The sequence below is a fragment of the Eriocheir sinensis genome, chromosome 50 (assembly GCF_024679095.1).
Source record: "Eriocheir sinensis breed Jianghai 21 chromosome 50, ASM2467909v1, whole genome shotgun sequence".
Taxonomy (NCBI): domain Eukaryota; kingdom Metazoa; phylum Arthropoda; class Malacostraca; order Decapoda; family Varunidae; genus Eriocheir; species Eriocheir sinensis.
The window spans coordinates 8607953-8628840 of NC_066558.1; the positions used below are offsets into that span (position 1 = coordinate 8607953).

The 20888-nt window shown below is 41.5% G+C and overlaps 1 protein-coding gene across 1 annotated transcript in view; it reads right to left on the reverse strand.

Moving 5' to 3' along the window:
* Positions 1–2812: 2812 nt before the first annotated feature.
* LOC126982039 (angiotensin-converting enzyme-like) overlaps positions 2813–20888 on the reverse strand; it is a 54556-nt gene continuing 36480 nt past the window's right edge. The window contains exon 6 of the mRNA XM_050833757.1: positions 2813–2949. Coding sequence (XP_050689714.1) covers positions 2939–2949 — 11 coding nt within the window. The 3' untranslated portion in view covers positions 2813–2938. The remainder of the gene's footprint in view (positions 2950–20888) is intronic.

The following is a 20888-nucleotide window of genomic DNA, read 5'->3' on the forward strand; positions in this document are numbered from 1 at the left end:
AAATCAATATGACCGATGAAGATACGGCACGTCACAATGAACAAATTCACTGTCTTCTCTGTAAATACGGGTTTTAAAAGGTAAAGGAGTAAAACATCATGACCATGAAAAATCAGGAAACAATTACATTGAAGCTTATTGTAATAGATGCAACCTTCAAATGAAAAAAATCACAAATTGCAGCGCACTCTCATTGCACATAATGCGGATTACGACATGACGTTAATCCCGCGTGAATTAACGCTACCTGACTTTGAAAATCAAACTAAGACCAAAACATTCAGTTCACAAATACCATGAAGTCATCATAAATGACTTGAGATTTATTGACACGTATGTCTTTATGTCTGGTTCACTCGCGGCTTTAGCGAACCAATTCATCAGCAGGGAACGAACCCATATGCACACAACAGATGTTGAAAGATGTGCCAGCACCCGCGTTACCATTATTGATCAAGGGAAAGCAGGTTTTTTGTTATGACTATATGTTCGATGGAACGACTTTCTGAGACACGTCTTCCATCCCGCGAAGATTTTTTCAATTCGCTTCAAGAAGCAGAACTTTCCGAAAGTGATTATAAACATGCTCAGAATGTTTGGAAAGTAGCTGGGTGTCAGAGCCTGATGGACTATTTGTTGCTTTATGTAAAAGTGGATGTTGGCCTTCTATGTGATGCCTTCCTAGAGTGGAGAGGTATTTTGAAAACTCAGTGGAGGTTGGATATTGTAAATTATGTTAGCCTGCCAGGATTTGCCTATGACTCTTTTCTGTTAAAAACACAGCAGGAATTAGAGATGCTTAGTAGCCCACACATATATCATTGCATTCAAACAAATGTGCGTGGGGGCTACACAAGTGTTGTGCGTCGTTTTGTACGCACCAATAACATCTACACGAACCCTCAGTTTAATCCAAAACATGATAGAAACACTTTCCTTTCATATCTTGACTTCAACAGTCTTTATCCCACTGTAATGCAAGAGAAGTTACCATGTGGAGATATGAGAAAACTAGATGAGACAGAAATGCACTGGTTTTTGAGCGGGAGGGGGGCTAGGTCAATCAAGCAACCGATGGCGATTTTGGATACCTCATTCTGTGCGATACTGAGGCTGTCTCACGTGAAGTCATTGAGAAAACGGATGACCTCCCACTGACCATCAGAAGACACAATATCATCCATAGAGATATATCGTCAGCCGCACACGAATGGTATGAAGAAGAAAACCGTCCAGTACCGTGTAAGAACATAAAACAGATTGGAACACATGTTGCTCAGGAGAAAATGCTGTTTGCTCTGTCCCTCCTTAAACTGCTTATTCAACTAGGCCGGGTTGTTAAAAAGTGCATGCTATTTATATGTTTAAGCAAAAACACTTTCTTGCGGACTTCATTCAGGATAACATAGAAGCCCGCAAAAGTGCTACTTGCCCTATCAAGAAAACTGCAATCAAGTGTATTTCAAACAGCATTTTTGGTCGATTCCTGATGAACGCGGCCAAATATTTGTGAACTGAATGTTTTGGTCTTAGTTTGATTTTCAAAGTCAGGTAGCGTTAATTCACGCGGGATTAACGTCATGTCGTAATCCGCATTATGTGCAATGAGAGTGCGCTGCAATTTGTGATTTTTTTCATTTGAAGGTTGCATCTATTACAATAAGCTTCAATGTAATTGTTTCCTGATTTTTCATGGTCATGATGTTTTACTCCTTTACCTTTTAAAACCCGTATTTTGATTTTGATTACAGTTTATTGAAGAAATGACATAGATAGAAAAACAAACTTTAGCATTCTGAAAAGCTAACATGATGACAATTTGTCTTGCTCTCAAGCAACCTTCTTGAAGTGAACGTGCTCAATATGGGCACCACGTCGATTAAAACATGCTTTGATCCGGAGGCAAAAATTCTGGCCGACTTTGCGGCATGTCTCTGCCGTCACATTGGCTGTATAAGCTTCGATATTATCCTTCAACTCATTAAGGGTGGTTGGCTTGTTTGCATACACCTCTCCTTTAGACGCTCCCCAGAACCAAAAGTCCAAAGGATTGAGGTCAGGACTGTGAGGTGCCCACTCGTGTGTTGTGCGAAAACTGATCACGCGGGGTCCGAAAATTTCCTTCAGCAAGTCGAGAGAGTTGTGAGATGTATGGGGCGTAGCTCCATCTTGCTGAAACCACATTCTGCTCTTCTGGTAGACAGTAAACTTTTGGCCAAGTTCATTTTTGAAGGTGTTGATGATTTCACAGTAACGCTCGCTGTTGACTGTCACTGCCTTGCCACGCGCGTCTTGAAACCAGTACGGTCCGATGAGACCATGTCTGGGGTTGAATGCCATCCATGCAGTCACTTTGGCGCCCTTCAGATGTTTCTCACTCACCTGTTCAGGAGGATCCTCGCCCCAGAAAACGTTGTTGTGATTGTTAACTGCCCCATTGAGGTGATAATGAGCCTCGTCACTGAACCAGATGTTGTTCAACCAGCCAGGTGAGCGCTCCAGCTTTTCGGCCAACCACTGACACATTGCCATGCGCCTGATCTTGTCCTCATCCTTCAAGACATGATGAGTGGAAATCCTATAGGGAAAAAGCTTCAGATCAGTTTTCATGGAACGTAGCAGTGTGGTTGGGGTAAGGTTTAGCTCTTGTGCCCGTCTGCGATAGGACTTCTTGGGGCTCCTCACAACTGACTCCTTGATTTGCTGACGTTTCTCTGCCGTTATGGTTGGCTTTGTACCACTTCTAGCCTTGTTGCAATTGTGGACTGTTTGCTCCTTTTCAAAGTGTTTAACAATCCTCCAGATTGACTTGTTGTCCGGTGTTGTGACGCTACGGTGAAGTTGAAATTCGTTCTGGAACATGCGGCGAACCTTCACGTACGAATGTGTCTCGTACCAGAGTTGCACAATTTTTTGCTTCTGCTTCAACGTTAACATTTTACATGCGATCTGGAAAAGAAAAACACGGTTAGAATTGCCGCTAAGTCCTTAACAAATCCTGAAAATAAAATTCAGGTAAGGCAAAAATTACGAATTTTACAGTCGAATCAAGTAATGGCACTTTTTCTGGAGCACCCTGTATATATATATATATATATATATATATATATATATATATATATATATATATATATATATATATATATATATATATATATAGATATATACAAACTGGTTTGCCTTCTCTTTTCCGAATATTTGTCTGCCCAGACAGTGAATTTGAGATATATCGGACTTATTTAATAACACGAGGGAAGGAAAGGGAAGGAGGGAGGGAGGAGGGGAGGAGAGAGAAGAGGGAGGGAGAAAGGTATGATGGAAGGGAGAGTTGAGCGACACTGTAGGGAGTCAGGAGTATTTATACCCAAATCAACAAGAAGATATCCATAAGAACGTGAATATACAGCATATTTATATATATCTACAAACTGGTTTGTCTTCTTTTCCGAATATTTGTCTGCCCAGACAGTGAATTTGAGATAAATCTGACTTATTTAACCTTTCGCGCACGATGACGCATTTCGTGTCATCAAGGGTAAAAGGTTCTGGGACGATGACGCGAAACGCGCCATAAAAGTAAATAAAAATGATTAAAATTAAGTTTTCGATGAAAGTGCGTCAAATTTGCAGCTGTTGGGATAAGTTTCTTAATAGTAACATATGTCAATCTATCTAAGGAACGTAGATGAGGAGCTTTGAGTGATTTTTATTTGTTAGGCCACTCTGACGAGATAAAAAAATACAGTTTTCTCGGTGTAACTCGGGAACTAATAGACGTATGAGGAATTTGAAGATACCATAAGAATCCTCACTAAAAGGTAAACTCGATGCGGCAACGTCTAAGGTCATATGACACCGAAGAGCAGGCAGAAAATATAAAGAAATGCAAGTTGAGAAAAGAAATAAGAAGAAAGAAGTTAAGAAATGAGATATAAGACATTAATTAATGCAAAATCAGAAAAAAAAATGAAAGTGCGTCAAATTTGCTGTTGTTGGGATAAGTTTAATAGTAACATATGGCAATCTTTCTAAGGAACGTAGATGAGGAGCTTTGAGTGATTTTTATTTGTTAGGCTACTCTGACGAGAGAAAAAAAAATCAGTTTTCTCGGTGTAACTCGGGAACTAATAGACGTATGAGGAATTTGAAGATACCATAAGAATCCTCACTAAATTCCGCTTCGGAGCATATAATCGGCTAAAAAAGATGGCCCACAAAATTTCGAGCTAGCCGCAGATTTCTCAAGAATCAGAGGGGAATGGAACACACACACACACACACACTCACACACACACACACACCCACACTCACACACACACACACACACACACACATGATCCCTTTTTCACGGAAAAAGGTAAACTCGATGCGGCAACGTCTAAGGTCATATGACATCGAAGAGCAGGCAGAAAATATAAAGAAATGCAAGTTGAGAAAAGAAATAAGAAGAAAGAAGTTAAGAAATGAGATATAAGACATTAATTAATGCAAAATCAGAAAAAAAGACTTGGTGCTGCAGTGTTTAGGGTTAGATGGCACCAAATAACCGTAGTAAAAAAAAAAAAAAAAATATATATATATATATATATATATATATATATATATATATATATATATATATATATATATATATATATATATATATATATATATATATATATAAGTTGAGGAAAGAAATAAGAAGAAACAAGTAGATCAATTAGAAATAAGAAGATAATGATACAATACATCCAGCAAACTCTTAAAGAATTTATCGAGGCTGACGTTCAATGGCGATTTTTTATTATATGTTGGGTCTTGCATTAGATAGTAAATTCATATTCCAGCCTGGTCATTAACCTGATGTCCTTAACCTTTTCCGTGATTATAATCTCGTGGTCATTCGAGGGTCCAGGATCTTATCTTAACCCTTCAAGTACCCCTTCTCCCGTCACCCTCCCCCTCCCTGCTGGGCACCCCTACTCCCGTCACCCTCTCGCTTCCGTACGCTAGTCCGAGAGGGGGTGAGGGGGAGGGGGGGGGTTGGTGAAAAGGTAAAAGAGATGGGTGGGGGGGTGGGGGGGGGTGTAGGGGAGGGGGGGTCCAGATACCCCCTCTTCTGTAACCCCCCCGCTGACCCCCCCAACCCCCACTTCCAGTCCCCCCCGCAGAGGCAACCCCCCACTTCCGTACATTTGTTACTACTAGTATGGTTGGGTGTTTTATGCACACGACTGTTTTATCTGTAACTACGAAATATGACTTTGATTCATTATTTACCTATTCACACTTATCCTTAATTTGTTCTCGATATTCTCTTGGTTAAATATATGGAAGAGTCGTAGTGCAATGACTCCTTAGCACCCACGCGGGCATCGTAGTATGTTGGCCATGGCTGACAGCGATGAAAAACTCCTTCCTCCACAGGACGTGGGTATCAGCCGTCTATCGGCAGCGTGCCTGATACTTACCACGTTACGTACCTTTTTCACTTACCAAATACGGTGTAACGGTGAAACAAGCAATAACATCAATTACGATTGCTTGCGTAAACTATCCAACCTTAATCAGCATATAATTTCTACTTATCTGCCATTAATTCAAGTCGCACGTGTGCATGGGTTCATATATCGTGTAAAGCGCAAGTGGAAAAGAGAGAGAGAGAGAGAGAGAGAGAGAGAGAGAGAGAGAGAGAGAGAGAGAGAGAGAGAGAGAGGAGGGTAGGAGGGAGGGAATGGGAGGGGTGGGAGTAGGGGAAGCCAGGGGTGGAGGTAGTTGGTGGATACACGTCACAAATACGTCACGCCTCACCTGTCCGAATAAGTGAGTGGCTCACGTAGGTTTAGCCATCACAGTCAAGAGTAAACGCCATAATTAACCGCATCTGGCAGTGCACAATAGCGTCAAAAATTAGCGGAGTGTGTGAAACAATCCGTGCCACAGCACCATGCTGATCCGAGTCTTCGTTTGAAAGATATTTGCGAAAAACGGTATGTCATGGGGTCTGATATCGATAGTAGATACCTCAAACCTTCCTCATATACTGCATTCTCAAAGTCTTTAATTTCTTCGTTTAGGCTGTGCCAGATATCACCATCATTACCCTCAGATGCTGAATCTTTTACAGGCAAATACGTAGCCGATAAACTTCGCTCACGTTGTAGAGAGGCTTCAAAATGTTCAGGCGCTGCAGGAGGATGACCTTGATAGTGAGATACCGAACCTGCTATCAAGTTATCTTCACTGCATGTTCTTTCATAGCTCTACTTAGTTCCAATGAGGGCCGTGCATTTTTTTCCCAAAATATCATATTCTGTGTTTCACTGCAACAGGTGACGGATGATTGTGACGCTAGTGGTGGGCGATACCACCATTTGTTTTGTAATCGCGATTACGGATTACTTTATGAAAAGTAATCGATTAGTAATCGATTATCGTAGGAGTAGGTAGGAAGACACCTACCGAACGGGCGTGAGCTACTCCCGGTGAGGATATATGGGAAGCGAGGAGGGTGCTGAATCCCTTCAAAGACCCTTCCCATGTCCTCACTAACCGTTTCCCTTTTGCCTCATCAACACCAGAGAGCAGTTCAGCATGCTCTCTAAAGACAGTTCCTCTCTCTTTCTACACCACACTACATTCACAAAACACACACACCTTTTCCCAAAATTCAAAATTCAACATGGCGAAAAAAAAAATAACTGGCTCGGAGTCCCCGCCTGGGGGGGGGACCATAAATTCCCCCAGGGAGGACTCCCCTTCTGGCTGCCGACTTGAGAGGTGTCCTGATAACTCCTCGAACCTCCTCCTTATCAATTTCTGCAACATTCGCGGTCTCCGTTCTAATTTTCATTCTGTGGAACACCATCTCTCCTCTAAACCTCACCTTCTCTTCCTCACCGAAACACAGGTTTCTGAGGCTACGGACAGCAATCTCTACTCTGTTCCCTCCTACTATCTCTATCCTAAATTTCAATCCAGAGCTGGATGTTGCGCCTACGTGCGCAACGACATCACTTGCTCTCGTGCCTACGACCTTGACTCTTCTGAATTCTCCACCATCTGGCTAAGACTTCATTGTCATTCTATTACTAAATACATCTGTGCTGTTTATCTCTCACCTAACTCTACTAACTATGTAAAACTCTTTGACTATTTGAACTCTAAAGTAGAGCGCATCTTGACCCACTCTCCCTTCGCTGAAATTTCCATCTTGGGAGATTTCAATGTTCACCACCAGCTTTGGCTTTCATCCTCTTTCACTGACCAGCCTGGTGAACAAGCCTACAAGCTCTCCTCAACGACCTAGAGCAGTTGGTTCAGCACCCTATTCGTATTCCCGACCGTCTTGGAGACAGGCCCAACATTATAGACCTCTTCCTTACCTCTAATCCTTCTGCTTACTCTGTCAAACTGTTCTCTCCGTTGGGCTCCTCCGATCATAACCTTATTTCTGTATCCTGTCCTATCGCTCCTGTACATCCTCTGGACCCACCAAGGAGGCGATGCTTCTGGCATTTTGCTTCAGCTCGGTGGGACGACCTGAGGATGTACTTTTCCGATTTCCCGTGGAATGATTACTGCTTCCAGGAGAGAGGCCCCTCTGTGCGTGCTCTGCGCATCACAGAGGTGAATGTCTCTGGAATGGAGGCATACATTCCACGTAGCTTGTTCTTGTGCTATTAAAGATAGAGAGGCAGCTCACAAAAGGTTCCAGAACTTTCGAACTCCCACTAACTTTGATCTATACATTTCAGCACGGAATCGTGCCAAATCTATTCTCCGACTCCAAAAACTTCTCTCATAAATAGAAAATGTCAACACCTTGCTTCTTCTAATTCTTCCCGTGACTTCTGGCATCTAGCCAAAAATATCTCCTCCAATTTCACTTCTTCATCTTTCCCTCCTCTCCTTAACCCTGACGGCAGCACTGCCGTCTCATCTGTCTCTAAGGCTGAACTCTTCGCTCAAACTTTCTGTAAGAACTCCACTTTCGACGATTCTGGGCATATTCCTCCTACTCATCCCCCCTCTGACTCCTTTATGCCTGTTATTAAGATTCTTCCTAATGATGTTTTCTATGCCCTCTCTGGCCTCAACTCTCAGAAGGCTTATGGACCTGATGGAGTGCCTCCTATTGTCCTTAAAAACTGTGCTTCTGTGCTGACACCCTGCCTGGTCAAACTCTTTCTTCTCTACCTATCAACATCTATCTTTCCTTCCTGCTGGAAGTATGCCTTTGTACAGCCCGTGCCCAAGAAGTGTGACCGCTCCAATCCCTCAAACTACCGCCCAATAGCTTTACTTTCATGTCTATCTAAAGCTTTTGAATCAATCCTTAACCGGAAGATTCAAAAGCACCTTTCCACTTCTAATCTTCTTTCTGATCGCCAGTATGGATTCCGCAAGGGACGTTCTACTGGCGATCTTCTTGCTCTCTTAACTGACTCCTGGTCATCCTCTCTTAACAGTTTCGGTGAAACTTTTTCTGTTGCGCTAGACATATCGAAAGCCTTCGATAGAGTCTGGCACCAGTCTTTGCTTTCTAAACTGCCCTCTTTCGGATTCTATCCCTCTCTCTGTTCCTTTATCTCCAGTTTCCTTTCTGGCCGTTCTATCTCTGTGGTGGTAGACGGTCACTGCTCTTCCCCTAAACCTATCAACAGTGGCGTTCCACAGGGCTCTGTCCTATCACCCACTCTCTTCCTGTTATTCATCAATGATCTTCTTTCCATAACAAACTGTCCTGTCCACTCATACGCCGACGACTCCACTCTGCATTATTCAACTAATTTCAATAGAAGACCATCAAAACAGGAAGTACACGACTCCAGACTGGAGGCTGCAGAACGCTTAACCTCAGACCTTGCTATCATTTCCGATTGGGGCAGAAGGAACCTTGTGTCCTTCAATGCCTCTAAAACTCAATTTCTCCACCTATCAACTCGACACAATCTTCCAAACACCTATCCCCTATTCTTCGACAACACTCAGCTGTCACCTTCTTCAACACTAAACATCCTCGGTCTATCCTTAACTCATAATCTCAACTGGAAACTTCACATCTCCTCTCTCGCTAAATCAGCTTCCTCGAGGTTGGGCGTTCTGTATCGTCTCCGCCAGTTCTTCTCCCCCGCGCAGTTGCTATCCATATACAGGGGCCTTATCCGCCCTCGTATGGAGTATGCATCTCACGTGTGTGGGGGTTCCACCCACACAACTCTTCTGGACAGAGTGGAGGTTAAGGCTCTTCGTCTCATCAGCTCTCCTCCTCCTACTGATAGTCTTCTACCTCTTAAATTCCGCCGCGATGTTGCCTCTCTTTCTCTCTTCTATCGATATTTCCACGCTGACTGCTCTTCTGAACTTGCTAACTGCATGCCTCCCCCCTCCCACGGCCCCGCTGCACACGACTTTCTACTCATGCTCATCCCTATACTGTCGAAACCCCTTATGCAAGAGTTAACCAGCATCTTCACTCTTCTTTCATCTGTATTTCCTCCTGCCTACGACTTGAACTCTTTCAAGAGGAGGGTATCAGGACACCTCTCCTCCCGAATTTGACCTTGCTTTTGGCCACCTCTTCTGGTTCTTTTATGGGAGCAGCGATTAGCGGGCTTTTTTTTATTATTGTTTTTTTTTTTTTGTGCCCTTGAGCTGCCTCCTTTGTTGTAAAAAAAAAAAATATTGGATTCTGAGAGTATGAGTTTGTTTTTCGATGCTCCTCCGTACTGTACCAATCCAGCACCCATTACCCACCGCCATTACTGCAGTGAATGTACAAGTTTTCTTTGATTTCTCTGAGAAACATTTTCCAATAACTTAACGTAAATATTTCGTAGTAATCGTTTCAAGGATCGATGGAAAAAAGTGATTGACTACCATATTTTTTTAAGTAGTACGTAATAAAAATAATTGAATACAAATAATCGATAACGTCCACCACTATGTGACCCCCCCCCCCCCCACACACACAGTCTACCGTAGATATGCCAAAAAAATATAAATAAATAAATAAATAAAAAATTGCTCCAAGCAATCTTGGTCTAACATGTATATTAGTATGTATGCTACATTATACTTCTTTTGAAGCGTTTCAATTAACCAGGGCAGAGAAGCAGATGAAATTAACAATCCTTTTTTTTTAAATGGATAGAGGCCATTAGTTCCACAGACTATCATTGTTTTTTTTTTTCTGTGTACATCATATCCTGCGGTACTTTAATTCCGTTAGGCAGAGATGATCCATATGGAACTTGGACGGGCTAAAGGGCACGTGACGTCACTCCTCAGGAATGTATACCTCATATCCGGTCAAGGGTGGTTAGACCTCTTCTATCAGTCTTGTGCAAAATAATGACTAGACTCCTTTAGTTAGCTTTTTTAAACTTCATTTAAAACACATATGGTGCTACTTTAGCATACGGTCTAGCGCATTATTTGCAGTCTATCCCAGTGTCTGTAGTATAAACTACGTAATGACCTGACCTGTCTCCCGAGACCTTATCTGATGTTCTATTGTTACTTGAGTACTCCTGACCTGAATAATGACCGGACCACAGTCATCGTAGTCTAAGCCATGCAATGACCAGGCCTGTGTCCAGAGACCTCAGATAATGTTATCTTGTCACCTGAGTGCTCCTTAGCAGGCATTATATGAGGACAATTAAAAGAACACCCATAACGTTGTCCACCTTACACTAAAGGGGGGCGACTATGGGGGGTCCTCCTGCGCATATGGTACGTCCAATAGCTTTGAAATATTAGTATATTGTTTGTTACTGTGAAGGTTTGTTATTCTGTGAATTTCATCAAATTCGGGTGAAGTTTAGGAGATACTCAAACAAAGCGTATTTTTCGTTTTTATGTTTCACAGGCTTTATTTTTCAGTTAATCGGTTTGAGAAAAATACCATGGAAACTTTGCTTACCTATCTACATTTTGTTGGAAGTAACTTTTTGATTTTTTGTTTTGCCTTAGAAGAAAAAAAAATTACAATCTTTTGTCAATTATTATTTTCTCCTCTCTGTGTCCCGTTTTCTTTTAACATTATTGAAAATCTATTTCCAACAAAAAATTGCCCTTTAGTTGTAGTTTCAACTGATACCTAACATAACTCGATCAGACTTTTTACCGATTTTGTGAAATTATTTTAAGTTTGAAAAACAAATTTTCGATATATTGGCTCCTAAAGATATTTTTACATTTCATTCCTGTCTTGCCATTTCCATTTATTTCATTGGCATGAAATTTTCACATATTATTGTGTATATCTTGTTGACTTACTGGAGAATGATCAGGCATCTGGGCCCGCGGCACTCCCGCGTAGCGCGAGTGCCGCGGGAGTGCCTTGCTTCTACGCTACTCTCTTGCTTGGTTTCTGAGGTTTGGCCGTTCCATAAGCCCTCTTGATGTTGGTGACTCTTTTTCTGGTTGCCTTGCGCTTGTACATCATTTGTAAGGAGATTTGTGAGGAGAGAAAAGTACAACATACTCTTCCCGTCTGTGCCTCGCTTGGCACTGGCACTAACTCTAGGAGTTATGTACAGGCCACCCAGCCTTAACAGGCAGGACACAAGTATATTACTACAGGAGATTGGCAGGGCGAGTAGGAGTAGAAATGTCTGCATAATGGGGGACTTTAATTATAAGAATATAGACTGGGAAGACCTTGTGGGTGACCTGGAAGCCGAGGACTTTCTTGAAGTTATACAAGATAATTTCCTTAAGCAGGTAGTTACTGAGCCTACCAGAGGAGATAACATATTAGACTTAGTCCTAACCAATGATGGGAATTTACTACGTGAGTTGGAGGTGGGCGGAGAGTTAGGAAATAGTGACCACAGAACGGTTCGTTTTAGCTTAGACTGGGCGGTAACCCGCGAACCAAACTCAGTGTTAGTGCCAGATTTCAGAAGAGCAAATTACGAGGGGCTTCGAAGACAACTTGAAGGGGTAAACTGGGATAATGTAGGGATTCATAAGGGCCAGAACTGTGGATTGGAGAGCCAGGAGAACCAGGTAGAAATGTCTTACAAAAATTTAGTTAGAGTAATAGTAGAGGGGCAAGGACAGCGAACACTTAGAAAAGAAAACAATGATCCTAAGTGGATGACTCTTGGACTAAAACACGAGATTGGGTTAAAGAAGGGAATTTATCAGAAAATAAAGAATGGTGAAACACATCTCAGGGGCCGGTACGTCGAACTATCTAGATTAGTTAAGAAAAACACCAGGATAGCAAACAGGAACTATGAGATCAAAGTAGCAAATGAGGCGAAAAGTAATCCTATGGGCTTCTTTCAGATGTATAGAACAAAAATCGGGAGAAAATTGGACCGCAGAAAACAAACACAGGGGAGCTAGTAGAAAATTACGAAAATATGAGCACATTGTTGAACGACTACTTCCTTTCAGTATTTACACAGGAGGATCGAACGACTATACCGGAAAGGGTTCAGGTGTATGAGGGCGGGGATGGCGATAAATTGAGGGATATAATCATTACACAGGAGGATCGAACGACTATACCGGAAAGGGTTCAGGTGTATGAGGGCGGGGATGGCGATAAATTGAGGGATATAATCATTACCAGGCAAGTAGTTCAGGATGAGATAGATAAGCTTAAGAAGAACAAGTCGCCAGGTCCTGACGGGATATTTCCGAGGGTATTAAAGGAATTAGGTAATGTACTCAGTGACCCACTAAACGACATCTTTAAGATATCGGTAAATACTGGCTATGTGCCGAGCCTATGGAAAGCAGCTAATGTGACGCCGATTTTCAAAAAGGGGGACAGGTCAGTTGCTTCAAACTATCGCCCAATTAGCTTAACATCGGTTATAGGCAAGATGCTGGAGTCCATAATAGCCAGGAACATTCGGGAGCATTTAGAGAAACATAGCTTAATTCACGACTCGCAGCATGGGTTCACAAAAGGTAGGTCATGCCTCACCAATCTCTTGTCCTTCAACAATAAAGTATTTGAGGCGGTTGACAGAGATGAAAATTATGGTGTAATCTATCTTGATTTTAGTAAAGCGTTTGACAAAGTTCCTCACCAACGACTGTTGCTTAAATTACAAGCTCACGGAGTAGAGGGTAAAGTTTTGAACTGGGTCAAGGCGTGGCTTAGCAATAGGAAGCAAAGAGTGCAAATCAATGGTAAAATATCTGACTGGGGATGTGTTACGAGTGGGGTCCCACAAGGTTCGGTATTAAGTCCACTTTTGTTTATTATTTATATCAATGACTTAGATACAATAATTAGTAGTGATGTTAGTAAATTTGCAGATGATACCAAGATCGGTAGAGTAATTGAGTCTGATCAGGACGCTAGTATTCTCCAGGGTGAACTCAACAGATTGTATGACTGGGCGGATAAATGGCAGATGGAGTTCAATGTAGGGAAGTGCAGTATTCTGAGTGTAGGTAGGAACAACCCCTCACATAACTATTGCTTAAATGACACTCTCATAAGCAGGTCTGGGTGCGAGAGGGATTTAAGGGTCTTAGTGAGCTCTGATCTTCCTCCAAGGGCACAATGCATTCAAGCTAGAAATCGAGCAAATAGGGTACTGGGATGTATTTCAAGGAGCGTAAGCAACAGAATCCCCGAAGTCTTCCTCAAACTATATTTAGCATTAGTTAGACCTCATCTTGACTATGCGGTTCAGTTCTGGTCACCTTACTATAGAATGGATATCAAAATGTTAGAATCGGTGCAGAGACTAAGATGATTCAGGGGTTGAGAAACTTGCCATACGAGGAAAGACTCAAACAGTTAAACTTGCATTCTCTAGAAAGGCGAAGGGTGCGTGGAGACATGATCGAGGTTTATAAATGGATGAAGGGCTTTAATAAGGGAGACATTCATAAGGTTTTGTTGGTAAGAGAACCGGGTAGGACACGAAGTAATGGGTTTAAACTGGATAAATTCAGATTCAACAGGGACACAGGCAAAAAATGGTTTACAAACAGGGTGGTGGATGAGTGGAATAGGCTGAGCAGTCACGTGGTGAGTGCCAATACAATTGTCACATTAAAAAATAGACTTGATAAATTCATAGACAGCGATATTAGGTGGGGTTAGATACACGGGAGCTTAGGGTCAAAGGAGCTGCCTCTACAGAATGGACATCAACTTGCTAGAATCAGTTCAGAGGAGGATGACCAAGATGATTCAGGGGCTGAGGAACCTCCCATATCAAAATAGGCTGAAACATCTAAACTTACATTCACTAGAGAGACGAAGAGTGCGGGGAGATCTGATAGAAGTATTCAAATGGGTCAAGGGTTACAACAAAGGCGATATAAGTAAAGTACTGAGAATTAGCTAGCAGGATAGAACTCGCAGTAATAGATTTAAATTAGAAAAGTATAGATTTAGGAGAGATATAGGCAAGCATTGGTTTAGTAATAGGGTGGTGGGGGAATGGAACAGACTCAGCAATCACATAGTTAGTGCAGGGACGATAGCTTGTTTTAAGAGTAGACTGGATAGCTACATGGACGAGGACGACAGGTGGCAGTGAGGTGTGGGTGCAGTAAGGTGACGGGGTACTGGATGCGTCCCTAATACCGCAGGTATAACGAGGATCAAGCCTCTACCTGTAACCCCTGTAACTACACCTCACCCATCGTGAGTAGTGGGGGGGATTCTGGAGCTGCCCTGTGTAGGCCACCCGGCCTCTTGCAGTTTCCCTATGTTCTTATGTTCTTATGTTCTCTTCCTCCCCTGTCTCCGCGCGAAGAAGAGAGAATGACAGATGACAAAATTTACGAAGAAATAAAATATTCTAATGCAATTTTTACGTATACACGAATGATACCGCATATGTTGACATGAGCGTCCTATGACCCGCATGTCCGACTACGACGCAAAAGCCCCCCCAAGGGGGAGGGGTTTTAATTTTACGAAAACAAACCTCACCACATGGTAATTTATGGTTTCCCGGCCACACTGAGCGATAAACATGTACTCGTCTGATTTTAAATATATTCGTCAAAATATACCTCGTAGTCGCCTCCCTGAAGTCGATGACATCAATACAACTCAATCTGCTAACTGCAGTACTGTTAAAAGATAAAGATTCTCAGAGACGTGTCATTTTGACAGAGGAAACATCAGTTGTATTTTTACGAGAAAACAATCTAATTGGGGAGGCGATGGCTGAACGGATAGCGAGACGGCCCCGCGTTCAGGAGGACGCGAGTTCAATCCCCGACCGGTGCCACCAAGCTGGGATTTTTCAGCCGCCGCCGAGTGGCTTAAAACTACCCACATGCTGTCCAGAAGACCACCTATCAACCCGGACTCTAGATTCTAGGATTAAAGATGAGCTCCGGGAGGGCAGCATGAGCCAATGCAAGATGGCGCCACTATAAACACTCGCCTGAGCCAGAACGGGCTGGGCCAACCATCAGGACCCACCGGGAAGAAGCCTTGGGCGACCATCAGGATCCACCGGGATGAAGCCTACCGGCGCAATAGGCCAAGACGTAAAAAAAAATAAATAAATAAATAAATAAAAAAATAAAAAAATATTTAATCACTATTCAGCACCACTCAACTTGTTTTTTCATCATCCTGCAGTATAAGGTTCCTGTTGTTGAGGTGGACCGCGCGCTGAAGTGTAAAGTTGATAGCAGTCCGCACGCTGAAGTGTGAAGTTGATAGCAGACCGCACGCTGAAGTGTAAAGTTGATAGCAGACCGCACGCTGAAGTGTAAAGTTGATAGCAGACCGCACGCTGAAGTGTAAAGTTGATAGCAGACCGCACGCTGAAGTGTAAAGTTGATAGCAGACCGCGCGCTGAAGTGTAAAGTTGATAGCAGTCCGCACGCTGAAGTGTGAAGTTGATAGCAGACCGCACGCTGAAGTGTAAAGTTGATAGCAGACCGCACGCTGAAGTGTAAAGTTGATAGCAGACCGCACGCTGAAGTGTAAAGTTGATAGCAGACCGCACGCTGAAGTGTAAAGTTGATAGCAGACCGCACGCTGAAGTGTAAAGTTGATAGCAGACCGCACGCTGAAGTGTAAAGTTGATAGCAGACCGCACGCTGAAGTGTAAAGTTGATAGCAGACCACACGCTGAAGTGGAAAGTTGATAGCAGACCCCACGCTGAAGTGTAAAGTTGATAGCAGACCCCACGCTGAAGTGTAAAGTTGATAGCAGACCCCACGCTGGAGTGTAAAGTTGATAGTAGACCCCACGCTGAAGTGTAAAGTTGATAGCAGACCCCACGCTGAAGTGTAAAGTTGATAGCAGACCCCACGCTGAAGTGTAAAGTTGATAGCAGACCGCACGCTGAAGTGTAAAGTTGATAGCAGATCCCACGCTGAAGTGTAAATTGCAGGATAGACCCCACGCTGAAGTGTAAAATTGATAGCAGACCCCACGCTGAAGTGTAAAGTTGATAACAGACCCCACGCTGAAGTGTAAATTGCAGGATAGACCCCACGCTGAAGTGTAAAATTGATAGCAGACCCCACGCTGAAGTGTAAAGTTGATAGCAGACCCCACGCTGAAGTGTAAATTGCAGGATAGACCCCACGCTGAAGTGTAAAGTTGATAGCAGACCGCACGCTGAAGTGTAAAGTTGATAGCAGACCCCACGCTGAAGTGTAAATTGCAGGATAGACCCCACGCTGAAGTGTAAAGTTGATAGCAGACCGCACGCTGAAGTGTAAATTGCAGGATAGACCCCACGCTGAAGTGTAAAGTTGATAGCAGACCGGACGCTGAAGTGTAAATTGCAGGATAGACCCCACGCTGAAGTGTAAAGTTGATAGCAGACCGCACGCTGAAGTGTAAAGTTGATAGCAGACCGCACGCTGAAGTGTAAAGTTGATAGCAGACCGCACGCTGAAGTGTAAATTGCAGGATAGACCCCACGCTGAAGTGTAAATTGCCGGATAGACCCCACGCTGAAGTGTAAATTGCCGGATAGACCCCACGCTGAAGTGTAAATTGCCGGATAGACCCCACGCTGAAGTGTAAATTGCCGGATAGACCCCACGCTGAAGTGTAAATTGCCGGATAGACCCTACGCTGAGGCGTAAATTGCCGGATAGACCCCACGCTGAGGCGTAAATTGCCGGATAGACCCCACGCTGAAGTGTAAATTGCCGGATAGACCCTACGCTGAAGTGTAAATTGCCGGATAGACCCCACGCTGAAGTGTAAATTGCCGGATAGACCCCACGCTGAAGTGTAAATTGCCGGATAGACCCTACGCTGAAGTGTAAATTGCCGGATAGACCCTACGCTGAAGTGTAAATTGCCGGATAGACCCCACGCTGAAGTGTAAATTGCCGGATAGACCCTACGCTGAAGTGTAAATTGCCGGATAGACCCCACGCTGAAGTGTAAATTGCCGGATAGACCCCACGCTGAAGTGTAAATTGCCGGATAGACCCCACGCTGAAGTGTAAATTGCCGGATAGACCCCACGCTGAAGTGTAAATTGCCGGATAGACCCTACGCTGAGGCGTAAATTGCCGGATAGACCCCACGCTGAAGTGTAAATTGCCGGATAGACCCCACGCTGAAGTGTAAATTGCCGGATAGACCCTACGCTGAGGCGTAAATTGCCGGATAGACCCCACGCTGAAGCGTAAATTGCCGGATAGACCCCACGCTGAAGTGTAAAGTTGATAGCAGACCGCACGCTGAAGTGTAAATTGCCGGATAGACCCCACGCTGAAGTGTAAAGTTGATAGCAGACCCCACGCTGAAGTGTAAATTGCCGGATAGACCCCACGCTGAAGTGTAAAGTTGATAGCAGACCCCACGCTGAAGTGTAAATTGCCGGATAGACCCTACGCTGAGGCGTAAATTGCCGGATAGACCCCACGCTGAAGCGTAAATTGCTGGATAGACCCCACGCTGAAGTGTAAAGTTGATAGCAGACCGCACGCTGAAGTGTAAATTGCTGGATAGACCCCACGCTGAAGTGTAAATCGCCGGGTAGACCGCATGCACGCTGAAGCGGCACCAGACATAGTTACCTCTAACTTCTTTGGTACATTAGTATATGCAAGGAAGTGATTCCTAGAGAAATATTTGCATAATTACTAAGCTAATAACCCAAAACATACAAATAAACACTTGAAAGTTACTAAAAATAATGAATATAGGGCACCTATCATTGTGTTATTGGTCCGGCAAACTTCAACTATTCAGACCATAAACTCCCTTGGACTGCTCAAAAAGAACCTCCTTGGCTCACCAGGCCCGGTAAATCCTTGAGGAACAGTTAATAGTGTTATTGTAGCGAGTCGCTTGAGTCACGTGAAAAAGCAAAAGTGGAAGAGCTTAGCCTAAAACCTTTTGTGGCGTTTGCAATCATCAGGTGCTTCTAAACATGAGTAGATTACGTTGCGCTAGTAAAAAAAAAAAAAGCAATATAATGTTCTGTTCAAGCCGCGGCTTCACCCAAGGCGTGTGCTGCTTGCTAACCAGACAAGGGAACAACAGTCACGAGGCACCGTCCGCCGATAAGCAGGAAGTGTACATACATACATACACACTCTCTCTCTCTCTCTCTCTCTCTCTCTCTCTCTCTCTCTCTCTCTCACACACACACACACACACACACACACAAACCCACAAACATATTATTATTATTATTATTTTTTTTTTTGTGCAGCCTGTAGCGCTGGTAGGCTTTCTTGATGAGCCTTATGGATGCCTCCAGTCCGTTGGTGGCGCATGCTAATTTTATATGTAAAACATTTGAAACATTTTATTATACTTGCAATTTGTATATACATTGTTTGATATAACATTGGTTAGTTGTGCAAGTAGCCCATAGGAAGCTAGAGCTTTTGAGGCAACAGTTGGTATGTATTTTTAAGTTTTTTTTTTTTCTGGACATGTATAGCCTACTAAATTACTGACCCAAGTAACATTAGACATAGTATTCAAAATAATGATCTAACAATAGTAGTATTAATAGTAAAAAGACAATAATGATAATAATAATTAAATAATAATGATAATGATAATAATACTGATAATAATGATAATAATAATAATAATAATAATAATAATAATAATAATAATAATAATAAAAGTAATAATGATAATAAATCACCTCTGTTTATATTCTTCTCTAATAACATCATGATAAAAATACCACTTATACATAAAAAAAACAGTAACAATATAATAATAATAATAATAATAATAATAATAATAATAATAATAATAATAGTAATAATAATAATGATAATAATAATAATAATAATAATACCTATCATTATTATAATGATGATGATGATACACAGCAGTTGTAATAATAATAATAGAATGATAACAACAATAATAATGGTAATAATAATAATAATAATAATAATAATAATAATAATAATAATAATAATAATAATAATAATAATAATAATAATAATAATAATAATAATAATAATAATAATAATAATAATAATAATAATAATAATAATAATAATAATAATAATAATAATTATAATAATGAGTGAAAATAATAGTTATATAATAATAATAGTACACAACAGTTGAAAATAATAGTAATAGTGATAATAATAGTAAAAGTAATAATAATAATAATAATAATAATAATAATAATAATAATAATAATAATGGTAATAATAATCAATAGTAACATAATGCATTATATACATACATAACACATAATGACATTGAATAGGAGATATATGCAGCTTTTATTGTACGGATAGTATATATTTTTTAAGATGATTTTTAAAGGAATTTAGGTTTGGAAGGAGTTTTATGTGTTGAGGTACTGAGTTCCATAGTTTGGGGCCATTGTATGATAGGGAGTGTTGATATAAGGATAGGGCGTGTGGAGGTACATTTAGATTGTGGCTGGTACGAGTGTGATAGTTATGGTGAGGTTGCAGTAACATAGTATGTTCACTTTTTGTTTTATACATATAAATACCCATATGGAGTTTATTTAAATTGAAAAGTGTTTAAGTATTTGTTTCCTTAAAAAGTGGTAGAGAGTGTGCGTAATATTCGCTGTTTTTAATAATTTTTATTATTTCTTTTGTAATCGAAAAAGGGGTAACAGATGGGTTGGGTAAGTATTACACCAAATGGGTATGCAATAACTTAGAATGGGTAAGACATGAGCATTATATATGATTTTCAAAACATGACGAGGCATGTGATCTTTAATTTTATAGAGAAGGGCAACTATTCTAGATAGTTTAAGACACATATTTGATATATGAGGTTTGAATGTTAGTGAGTCATCAAAAGTGATCCCTAATAGTGTATGCTGGGTTGTTCTTTTTATTATACTGTAATTGTAAAATAATGGAGGTATAGATTGTGTATGTTTGTTGGTGAATAGCATATAATAAGTTTTATTTTGATTTACTGTTAATCTATTGCTCACACACCATTTATAGAAGATATCCATTTCCGTATTGGCTTTATGTACCATGGCAGTTGGGTCTGTACCAGTTATATATAGAGTGGAATCATTGGCAAACAATATAGTTTTACAATTTTTGAATATATGTGGTAGGTCATTAATGTAAATTGAAAATGGAATTGGACCTAGAACACTTCCCTGTGGTATTCCATATTTAATAAGCCGTGGTGTGGAGGAGTGGTCGAGCAATTTAGTGGACTGAGTTCTGTTTATCAAGTAGTCTCTGAACCAGTCGTGTATGATCCCTCTAATGCCGTAATGACATAATTTTTTCAATAAAATGTCATGTCGAACAGTGTCAAATGCTTTTTGAAAATCTATATAGATACTTAATAGAGATTTTTTTTAATCTAGTGTAGAGTAGATTTTTTCACTGAAATTACTTAAAGCATTAAATGTACTTAACCCTTGTCTGAAACCGTATTGATATGGAGTTATAACTGACTAATTCTCTAGATTAGCTT